This window comes from Arachis duranensis, chromosome 3 (genome assembly GCF_000817695.3).
Source record: "Arachis duranensis cultivar V14167 chromosome 3, aradu.V14167.gnm2.J7QH, whole genome shotgun sequence".
In the NCBI taxonomy this organism is placed as follows: domain Eukaryota; kingdom Viridiplantae; phylum Streptophyta; class Magnoliopsida; order Fabales; family Fabaceae; genus Arachis; species Arachis duranensis.
In genome coordinates, this window is record NC_029774.3 from 100,650,972 (window position 1) to 100,662,504 (window position 11,533).

General features: G+C 37.9%; 1 protein-coding gene and 1 non-coding gene across 2 annotated transcripts; one reads left to right on the forward strand and one right to left on the reverse strand.

Annotated features, from left to right (window-relative positions):
* The first annotated feature begins 1,784 nt into the window (after positions 1 to 1,784).
* LOC127746246 (small nucleolar RNA R71) lies at positions 1,785 to 1,888 on the forward strand. The gene has a single exon (XR_008007866.1). It is a non-coding gene; the product is annotated as a small nucleolar RNA R71 (small nucleolar RNA).
* Positions 1,889 to 10,134: 8,246 nt separating this feature from the next.
* Positions 10,135 to 11,286, reverse strand: LOC107479862 (uncharacterized). The gene is made up of 2 exons (XM_016099961.1): positions 10,678 to 11,286; positions 10,135 to 10,554 (listed from the first exon to the last, which is right to left on the reverse strand). Exons 1-2 carry the CDS (start codon positions 11,284 to 11,286, stop codon positions 10,135 to 10,137), a joined length of 1,029 nt encoding a protein of 342 aa, XP_015955447.1.
* Positions 11,287 to 11,533: the final 247 nt, after the last annotated feature.

An 11,533-nucleotide genomic window follows, 5' to 3' on the forward strand; every position in this document is an offset into this window, starting at 1 on the left:
GTGAAGGGTTTTTGGGGAAGAGTGTTTATGGGGAAGAGAGGATGAATGTGAAGAAGAGGAGAGAAGGTGAGTTGAGGTAGGTGGGGATCCTGTGGGGTCCACAGATCCTGAGATGATCCTGTGGGGTCCACAGGTCCTGAGGTGTCAAGAATTTACATACCTGCACTAATTAGGCATGTAAAATGCCTTTGCATGCAATTATGGCATTTAAACACCGAAATGATGCTTATTTTGGGCATTCAACGCCCAATTGCAGCATGTTTCTGGCGTTGAACGCCAGTTCCATGCTTGTTTCTGGCGTTCAGCGCCAGCTCTCCTCAGGGTGTATTCCTGGCGTTCAAACGCCAGGATGCTACTTGTTGCTGTGGCTAGGAAAGGTCTTCCAAGGATGATGCATTCATCCTCCTCCTTCCTAGTGTCTAAGATCATGAAATCAGCAGGGATGTAAAGGCATTCAACCTTTACTAACACGTCCTCTACCAATCCATATGTCTCTTACTGACTTATCTACCATTTGTAATGAAAATATGGCAGGCTGTACCTCAATGATCCCCAGCTTCTCCATTACAGAGAGTGGCATAAGATTTATGCTTGACCCCAAGTCACACAGAGCCTTTTCAAAGGTCATGGTGCCTATGGTACAGGGTATTAAGAATTTGCCAGGATCTTGTCTCTTTTGAGGTAAGGTTTGCTGAACCCATGTATCTAGTTCACTGATGAGCAAGGGAGGTTCACCTTCCCAAGTCTCATTACCAAACAATTTGGCATTCAGTTTCATGATGGCTCCTAGATATTGAGCAACTTGCTCTCCATTTACATCTTCATCCTCTTCAGAGGAAGAATAGTCTTCAGAGCTCATGAATGGTAGAAGAAGATTTAATGGAATCTCTATGGTCTCTATATGAGCCTCAGATTCCTTTAGGTCCTCAATAGGGGACTCCTTCTTGCCTGAGAGACGTCCCATGAGGTCTTCCTCATTGGGATTCACGTCCTCTCCTTCCTCCCTAGGTTCGGCCATGTTGATTATGTCAATGACCTTGCACTCTCTTTTTGGATTCTCTTCAGTATTGCTTGGGAGAGTACTAGGAGGAGTTTCAGTGACTTTCTTACTCAGCTGGCCTACTTGTGCCTCCAAATTTTTGATGGAGGACCTTGTCTCACTCATGAAACTTAAAGTGGCCTTAGACAGATCAGAGACTAAGTTTGCAAAATTAAAGGTGCTCTGCTCAGAATTTTCTGTCTATTGCTGAGAAGATGATGGATAAGGCTTGATATTGCTAAGCCTATTTCTTCCACTATTATTAAAGCCTTGTTGAGGCTTTTGTTGATCCTTCCATGAGAAATTTGGATGATTTCTCCATGATGAATTATAGGTGTTTCCATAAGGTTCACCCATGTAATTTACCTTTGTTATTGTAGGGTTCTCAGGATCATAAGCTTCTTCTTCAGAAGATGCCCCCTTAGTATTGTTGGATGCATTTTGCCATCCATTCAGACTTTGAGAAATCATGTTGACTTGTTGAGTCAATATTTTGTTCTGAGCCAATATAGCATTCAAAGCATCAATCTCAAGAATTCCCTTCCTCTAAGGCGTCCCATTATTCATAGAATTCCTCTCAGAAGTGTACATGAATTGGTTATTTGCAACCATGTCAATAAGTTCTTGAGCCTCTGCAGGCATTTTCTTTAGGTGAATGGATCCACCTGCAAAATGGTCCAGTGACATCTTAGAGAACTCAGATAGACCATAATAGAATATATCTACCATGGTCCATTCTGAAAACATGTCAGAAGGACACTTTTTGGTCATCTGCTTGTATCTTTCCCAAGCTTCATAGAGGGATTCACCATCTTTTTGTTTGAAGGTCTGAACATCCACTCTAAGCTTGCTCAGCTTTTGAGGGGGAAAGAACTTAGCCAAGAAGGCCGTGACCAGCTTATCCCAGGAGTCCAGGCTATCCTTAGGTTGTGAGTCCAACCATGTTCTAGCTCTGTCTCTTATAGCAAAAGGGAAAAGCATGAGCTTGTAGACTTCAGGATCTACTCCATTAGTCTTAACAGTCTCACAGATTTGCAAGAACTCAGTTAAAAACTGGTAGGGATCTTCTGATGAAAGTCCATGAAACTTGTAGTTCTGTTGCATTAGAGCAACTAATTGAGGTTTCAGCTCAAAATTGTTTGCTCCAATGGCAAGAATCGAGATGCTTCTTCCATCAAACTTGGACGTAGGTGTAGTATAATCACCAAGCATCCTTCTTGCATTATTGTTGTTGGGTTCGCTGCCATCTCCTTTTCTTGTTCGAAAATTTCAGCAAGGTTGTCTCTGGATTGTTGTAATTTAGCTTCTCTAAGTTTCCTCTTCAAAGTCCTTTCAGGTTCTGGATCAGCTTCAACAAGAATGCCTTTTTCCTTGTTCCTGCTCATATGAGAAAGAAGAGAACAGAAAAGGAAGAGGAATCCTCTATGTCACAGTTTATAGATTCCTTTATGTTAGTAGAAGAAGAAAGGGAATAAGAGTGAGGAAGAATGAAGACTCCAAACACAAGGGTGAAGATAAATTCAGATTCTTGAGATGAAGAGAAGTGTTAGTAAATAAATAAATAAATAGAAGAAGAGAGAGAGAGAATTTCGAAAATAAATTTTGAAAAAGAGTTAGTGATTTTTGAAAATTAAGATAAGAAATAAAATTAAAATTAAAATTTGAAACAATTAGTTAATTAAAAGAATTTTGAAAAAGGAGGGAGATAATTTTCGAAAATTAGAGAGAGATAAAAGTAGTTAGGTGGTTTTGAAAAAGATAAGAAATAAACAAAAAGTCAAATAGTTAGTTTGAAAAAGATTTGAAAGTCAATTTTTTGAAAAAATAAGAAAATGGAAAAGATATTTTAAAATCAAATTTTTTAAAAAAAATATAATTTTAAAAGATATGGTAAAAAGATATGATTTTTAAGAAAAAGATATTTTGAAAAAGATTTAATTTTTAAAATTAAAATTGATTACTTGACTAACAAGAAACTAAATGATATGATTCTAGAATTTAAAGATTGAACCTTTCTTAACAAGAAAGTAACAAACTTCAAATTTTTGAATCAATCACATTAATTGTTAGCAAAGTTTCGAAAATTTGAAATAAAATTAGAAAAAAGATTTTAAAAAATGTTTTCAAATTTTTGAAAATAAAAAAAATGAAAAAGATTTGATTTTTTTTAAAAAAAGTTTTTGAGAAGATAAGATTTTTAAAATTGAAAATTTGACTTGACTTACAAGAAACAACTAATTTTAAAAATTTTTGACTAAGTCAACTCAAATTTTTCGAAATTTATGAGAAAAAAAGGAAAATATTTTTTTTATTTTTTATGAGGAGAGAGAAAAACACAAATATGACCCAAAACATGAAAATTTTGGATCAAAACACTTAATGCATGCAAGATCACTATGAATGTCAAGATGATCACCAAGAAAACTTTGAAGATCATGATGAACATCAAGAACATATTTTTGAAAAATTGTTGATGCAAAGAAAACATGCAAGACACCAAACTTAGAAATCTTTAATGCTTAGACACTATGAATGCAAAAATGCACATGAAAAGCAACAAAAAACACAAAACAAGAAAACATCAAGATCAAACAAGAAGACTTACCAAGAACAACTTGAAGATCATGAAGAACACCATGCATGAATTTTCGAAAAATGCAAGAAAAAGATGAACATGCAATTGACACCAAACTTAAAACATGACACAAGACTCAAACAAGAATCACAAAATATTTTTGGTTTTTATGATTTTATGATTTCTTTGTATTTTCTTTTATTTTTTTTTGAAAAACATATAGGAAAAAGAAAATAAGAAATTCAAAATTTTTAATAAGAATTCCAGGAATCTTTCAATGTTAGCCTAAAGCTCCAATCCAAGGGTTGGGCATGGCTTAATAGCCAGCCAGCTTTAGGATATAAATCAGGCATGCAACAGCTGATACTTCATCCAACTCCATATACATGCCCTTTATGTTGACAAGTGGAAGCCTTAATCCAAAAGAATTTGGATATGGCTTTACAGCCAGCCAAGCTTCAACATGTTACCATGAAACTCTAGAATTCATTCTTAAAAATTTGGAATAATTTTCGAAAACAAAGGGAAAATTTTGAAAAATATTTTTGAAAACTTTTTTTTTGGAAAGAAAATAAAAAAGAAAATTACCTAATCTGAGCAACAAGATGAACCGTCAGTTGTCCATACTCGAACAATCCCCGTCAACGGCGCCAAAAACTTGGTGCACGAAATTGTGTTCTCTAATAATGGCATTCAACTTGGTATGCGCATTTATAACTCGGCACTTCCTTCACAACTTCGCACAACTAACCAGCAAGTGCACTGGGTCGTCCAAGTAATAAACCTTACGTGAGTAAGGGTCGATCTCACGGAGATTGTTGGTATGAAGCAAGCTATGGTCATCTTGTAAATCTCAGTTAGGTGGATAATAAATGATTATGGAATTTTCGAATAATAATAATAAATAAACAGAAAATAAAGATACAAATACTTATGTAAATCATTGGTGGGAATTTCAGATAGGCGTATGAAGATGCTATGCTCCTTCTGAATCTCTGCTTTCCTACTGCCTTCATCCAATCCTTCTTACTCCTTTCCATGGCAAGCTGTATGTAGGGCATTGATATGCTACGATTTTAGGAAATTGCACGATCGGCAAAAATTCCTTCCGGCAAGTGCACCGGTTATCGTCAAGTAAAACCCACAATAGAGTGAGGTCGAATCCCACAAGGATTGGTTGAGTGAGCAATTCGGATTAGAAGCGTGTTCTAGTTGAGCGGAATCAAGATTTAGATGAGAATTGCGGAATGTAAAATTGCATGAATTAAAGAGCGAGAAGCTAAATTGCTGAAATTAAAAGGGATCGGGGTGATTGCATGAATTTAATTGCAGAATGTAAAGAGAAAGTGGTAGATCAGAAATGGGGAATTCATTGGGTTTCAAGAGATATTGAGATCTCCGAATCAAAACATTTTCATCCCTTCCTCAACCAATGCATTCATTGAATTTTGCTTGGCAATCTTATATGATTGGATCCCAATCCCTTGAAAATTCAAGAGAAAAGATTGAAGAAGAAGATAAAAACTATTATTGATTCATTGAATTACAATAGAGCTCCCTAACCCAATGAAAGGGGTTTAGTGAGTCATAGCTCTGTGAATTCAATTACAAAAGGTATGAAAACTAGAAAAATGATCAAAAGTCCCCAACAAACTTAAATTCTATCCTATTTATACAATTTCTAAATTGAGCTTCTGTTGTGTTTCGTGGGCTTTGAGGCCTTTCCCTGATTTCCTTTTGCTTTGGGTTTATGATCCATAATCCTGATGAGGCTGCTGATCCAATTCTAATTTCCCTTTTGCTTTGGGTTTATGATCCATAATCCTGATGAGGCTGCTGGTCCAATTCTGTAACATTCATTGAGCAAACTTAGTGATAATCGAGTAATGACACATGACTCAACAATTTGAAATTCCAGACTCATCAATTCTTCAGGCCCAATCCCATAAACCATGATATTCAATTGGGTTTCATACCAGAGTACGTTTAAGTTAATGTTTGTGCTCAAATGCTAACTTAAACTGCAATATTTTTGGCCCAGAAACCTTTTCAAATAGTGGCGTTTAAGTTGCAGTTTAAGCTTCAGTTTAAGGTTAAACTGAAGCTTAAACGTGGAAATGGAAGAAAGCAATCCTGGAGGGTAAAGTAATCGAACACGTTTAAGCTTCAGTTTAAGGTTAAACTGAAGCTTAAACGTGGAAATGAAATAAAGCAACTACGGAGTGTGGAATGGTCGAACACGTTTAAGCTTCAGTTTAAGGTTAAACTGAAGCTTAAACGTGGAAATGAGAAAGCAACCCTGGAGGAGAAAAATTAGTCGAACACGTTTAAGCTTCAGTTTAAGGTTAAACTGAAGCTTAAACGTGGAAATGAGAAAGCAACCCTGGAGGAAAATTCTGGTCGAACACGTTTAAGCTCCAGTTTAAGGTTAAACTGGAGCTTAAACATGGGAATGCTCCCTGGTGCATTTCTCATTTCTGGCGTTTAACTTCCAGTTTAAGGTTAAACTGGAGGTTAAACGCCAGTTTCAGCATTTCTCAGCTTTCATGATTTTGGCGTTTAAGCTCCAGTTTAAGCTTAAACTGGAGCTTAAACGCCACTTCCCAGTATTATATGGTTTGGCAGTTTAAGTTCCAGTTTAAGCTTAAACTGGAACTTAAACTCCACATGTGATATTCAAGCTTCCTTTATTGATTTTGTTGCTTCCTTGCCTAGCCTCTTCTTCCCTGAAATCATCCAAACAACTGCATCAAAGTCTTGCAAAATTTCATGAGAAATCTTCCATTCATAGCATTCAAGTAATATAACTAAAAACTCATGGAATTTGCATCAAAATCATACTGTTTGGATGGTTCATTGCTTTGTTATTCATTTAACCATTCTTGGTTACTTTAAGCTCAAGAAAATGCATAAAACAACTAAAACTAACAGAAAAATGCTAGTGAAACTAGCCTAAGATGCCTTGGCATCAATCATCTGTGAAGCTCCATGAGAGCTCACTGTCAAGCTATTGACATTAAAGAAGCACTTATTGGGAGGCAACCCAATTTTATTTTAATTTTATCTATATTATTTTGTTTTCTTTTAGGTTGATGATCATGTGAAGTCACAAAGACAATTACAAAAATAAAGAAAAAAATAAAAAACAGCATTGAAAATAGCACATCCTGGAGGAAGGACTTACTGGAGGGTAGCAAAATGGGCGTTTAAATGCCCAATCTAGCACCTTTCTGGGCGTTTAAACACCAGAATAGCACTAGACTAGCATTTAAACGCTAGAACAGGGCAACAAACTGGCGTTCAGACGCCAGAACAGGAAAGAAAGCTGGCGTTTGAACGCCAGAACAGGAAGGAAAACTGGTGTTTAAACGCCAGAATAGGATAGCAGACTGGCGTTTAAACACCAAAATTGCACTCCAAGGCGTTGTGAACGCCCAATTGGAGCAGGGATGAAGAATTTCTTGACCCCTCAGGATCTGTGGATCCCACAGGATCCCCACCAACCTCAACTCACTCTCTCTCCTCTTCACACCTTTCTACAACACTTTTTCCCAAATATCCTTCACCAATCCCCTCCATATCTCTTCCCCAAATACCCTTCACCAATCACCTCCATAACTCTTCCCTATAAATAGTTATATCCAAACATCTAGGCATTCACTTTATTCAAAGCAGTAAACAGACAAACATACTAAAAATTTCACATAAAACTCAATTGACTTAAAATGAAAGAAAGCTCATAAAGACAATTCACAAACTATTATTTGCTTATTAAGGAACAAGACCACCTTTCATTTGTTGCTTGGTTCTTTTTGATTCTTGGGGTCCTGCTTCTTCTTACTTCTTACCTCTTTTTGACCACTTGTACTTCCTTTGTCTTTTCTTATGAGCTTTGTCCAGAATCCAGCTTTTTTCATTGTTTCTTCCACTCTTTCTTCAAGGATCATTGCCTTGTTCATTTCTCCTTCTTTCCTCCCTTTGAAATACTCATCAAAAGCTGGGAATGCTGGGTCCATCTTGTGTAGATGTTCCCCTATGTAGTTAAGCTTGATTTGAGAACTGATGTTGTAATTAGCTTGAACTGCATATCTTGCATTCTGCAAAGTGGTGGCTTCCTTGATTGCCAAGATATTGTCATCTTGGTGTTGGCATATGTGGCTGAGGGATTCCTGTAATTGTAAATTCTGTTCCCTTTGCAGATCTAGGAATCTTGATTCAAAGTTCCTTTGCATGTCCATCATTTTTAGGTGAAAGTCCTCTTGCCTTTCTTGAGACCTCATGTATTGTTGAGACATTCCTTCTATGATTTCCTGCATTCTGCTCATATCCATGGGGTCTCTGGGAACTTGTTGCCTTCTTTCTGGATTTCCTTGCTCTTCTTGCTCTTCTTCTCCTTCTTGCTCTGCTTCTTGCTCTGCTTCTGCTTGTTGCCCTTCTTGATTTCTTTTTTTTGTATGTCTTGGAGCAATTGGGCCAAGAGTCATTCTGTGGGCAGTTATGGCCATTCCAGGATGTAGCCAATTAGGTCTTGCATCTTCAAGTGGTACTTGGGCCTCGATGCATAGTCTGATGATGGTGCTAGGGAAGTGGAGCCAGGAGTCAGGGTCACTTTTCTCACTAAACTCTTGTATCTGTTCAGCAATGAGTTTATGAACTTTGATCTCCCCTCCCATCATAATGCAATGTAGCAAGATGGCTCTTTTAGGGACTATTTCTGAAGAGTTTGCAGTGGGTAGGATGGATCTCCTAACTATTGCATACCACCCTTTAGCTTCAGGTGTTAGGTCTCCCCTTCTCAAGACTCTTGGAGCCCCTTTTGTTTTTCTTACCCATTCAGCTCTGATGGCACAAAGGTCTTCAGCAATAGTCGTATAGTCAGGTTCTCCTATCATCCTTTCCTCATAACTTGCTTGGCTGAAACGTATGTTTTTCAGGCCAAGAGTTTTCATGATTGCCTTGGGGCTGAAGTCAACTTCCACCCCTCTCACATAGCTTTTGTATGTGGGTTCCACGATTGGATCCTCCCTCACTGCATTTGCATAAAACTCCTTCACCAGGTTGATGTTGATTCTAGTGATTGGCTTAGTCAGGAGTTCCCACTTCCTCTTTTTGATCTTCTCCCAAACACTTGGGAACTCATCCTTTTCAAGGTCAAAGGGAATCTCAGCTAGTATCCTTTTAGGTCTCATCCATTCGGCCTGAATCTCATGGAAAACTGATTTGTATTTCCATGCATCAAATTCCCTTTCCTCCTCCATTGGCTGCTTGTCTTTTCTTCTTTTGTGGCTAGATGAGGCTGCCATTGGTTCTTTAGTTTTGGCAAGTGACAAGCTAAAGTTGATAAGGTGAAATAAGAAAGTGTTGTTAGAAGTGTGGTGAGGTTGTTTTCGGCAAGAGGTAGTTATGCTATGATGAAAGAATATGTGCAAGAAGGAGATTTGGTGGTGTGGAACTCGTTCCCCAAGTGGTTCTTTATAGTGCATGCAAGTGAAAAATGGACGGCTAGGGTGATTTGTGAAGGATGGCTTGATGGTAAATATATGAATTAGGGAGAAGGACAAATTGCTTTTCACTTTCTTGGAAGTATTCTGGGTGCATTAAGTTGTACATGTAGCTATCTTTTCATGCAGAACTTCCTTTTCCCATGTGTTAGTTTCAAAGACTTGTGAACTCCCTTTTTGACCAAGAACCGTACCTCCCCCTTTGTCTTTTTCCTCCATTCTTATCCTTCCTTTTGTACCTGCACAAACAAACAAATTTGCTATCATTTTTTCGGTCCATGTGAATAATGAATAGTACTTGCACATGTTTTTCATTCTTTTTGAATTGTAAATCAATGATTGACTTCATGAGCTTATAGCCGTGACCCTTGTATGTATGCACACTTATTACTGGACACCAAACTTAGTGTTTGGTAATGTCTCCTGATGACATGAAATCCATGTTGGTTGTCCTTAATGAATGTGCATAATTCTAATAAATCATAGTCACTTTGGCTCTTTGATCCTAAACAATTTTACTACCTAAAGTAATTGAAATCAAAGTATTTAAACATGCAAATGGTATACTTGTCATGAATTTCTAAATCCAGAGGAACTTCTTGCTTTTCATTAACTGTGTTCAAAGAGGAACACCAAACTTAATGTTTGGTTGTGCACCTTGAATGAAGGATTGAATACAATTTGAATAAGATTTGGGGGTGTCTTCAGGCACACCAAACTTAGAGACCAATTGTATTTTACATGCAATGTTTAGTGCACCTTATCAACAGTTGTCCTGAGGATTCAAGTTCATGCATAAGAAACCATGCTTTATTAGATGCAGAGCAAAACAATAAAGAGTAAGGATACTAAAACATGGGTTTTGATATCACTTTATCTCCCGGAGAGAAACCTTCAGTGGGAATTTTCTTGTTCCTCCACCCTCTTGGCAATTTCTTTACAATTCTTCCCTCTCTCTTGAGGATTTCTTCATTGACCCTTATGCCAGGAGGATCCTTCTGATCTGTTTCTATTGATTCTTATGGCTTTAACTCTTGCAATTCTTGTTTGCCTTCCAAAGACTGTTTCAAAGTTTCAGCTGCTGGATTGCTTTCCTCTAAACACAGATGGCTACTATCATCCATCGGCTTTTCAGGTTCTGGTTCAGGCTCAGATGCAGGTTTGAAAACATGGAAAATGAACTGTTCATCATGTACTCTCAAAATTAGCTTTCCTTGTTCTATATCTATGAGTGCTCTAGCAGTGGCTAGAAATGGCCTTCCCAGAATAATAGGGTGTAGGTAGCTTTCCTCCATGTCCAAAATGACAAAGTCTGTGGGGAAGAAATAATTTCCCACTTTCACAAGCACATTCTCAACTACCCCTTTAGCTTGCTTTTGAGTTTTGTCAGCCAGTTGTATGATTACATCAGTGGATCTCACCTCATTCAGTTGTAGCCTCTTCATAAGAGTCAGAGGCATCACATTTATGCTAGCTCCTAGATCACAGAATCCTCTGTCAATTTTTGTTTCCCCTATGATGCAGGGGATATGAAAACTTCCTGGGTCTGTTTTCTTAGAGACTATGTCCTTCTTGATGAGGGCACTGCATTCTTTGTTCATGATTACAGTTTGTCCTCCCTTCAAAACTCTTTTCTTGCTCAGCAATTCCTTCAAATACTTGATATGTGTAGGCATTTGCTGGAGAATCTCAAGAAAGGGAATATTGATATGGAGAGACTTAAATGTCTCTAAAAACCTTGAATATGTTTTCTCTTTTTCACCTCCTCCTAACCTCTGAGGAAATGGTGCTTTTGGTTGGTATGTTTCCAGCATGCCTTTATTTTGCAGTTCCTTGGCTTGCTCAGTTTCACTTTCCTGCTTAGCTTCTTCCACACCTTCCTTCAAGATTTCTGGCTCCTGTTCTGAGGGTCTGATTCCTTCTTCTTTTGAGACTTCCTTCAATATGGTGATGGCCTTGCATTCTTCCCATTTCACTCCTTTTTGTTCCCCTTTAGGATTCTTTTCTGTGTCACTAGGGAACACTGCAGTTGACTTGGGGGCCTGTTGAGATAGCTCTCCTACTCGAGACTCCATCCTCTTGAGTTTTTCACCATGGTACCTTAAGGTAGATCTCACATCATCCCTAAAGCTTTTCAACTCACTTATGTCCTGACCTATGTTTGCTAGCATTCCTTCTATCCTGTTTAATTGATCTTGCAATTGTTGGTTCGGATTGGATTGGGCAGGTTGATTATTTTGGCCATGATATGGTGGTTGGGAGTAAGTGTTTTGTGCGGCTTGGTATGATCTTTGGTTGGAGTTTTGGTATGTGGAATTATTATGTTGGTTGGGGTTGTAAGGTTTGTGGTTTTGTGATTGGGTTTGCTGGTTTCCCCACCCAAAGTTTGGGTGGTTTTTCCAGCCTGGGTTGTAAGTG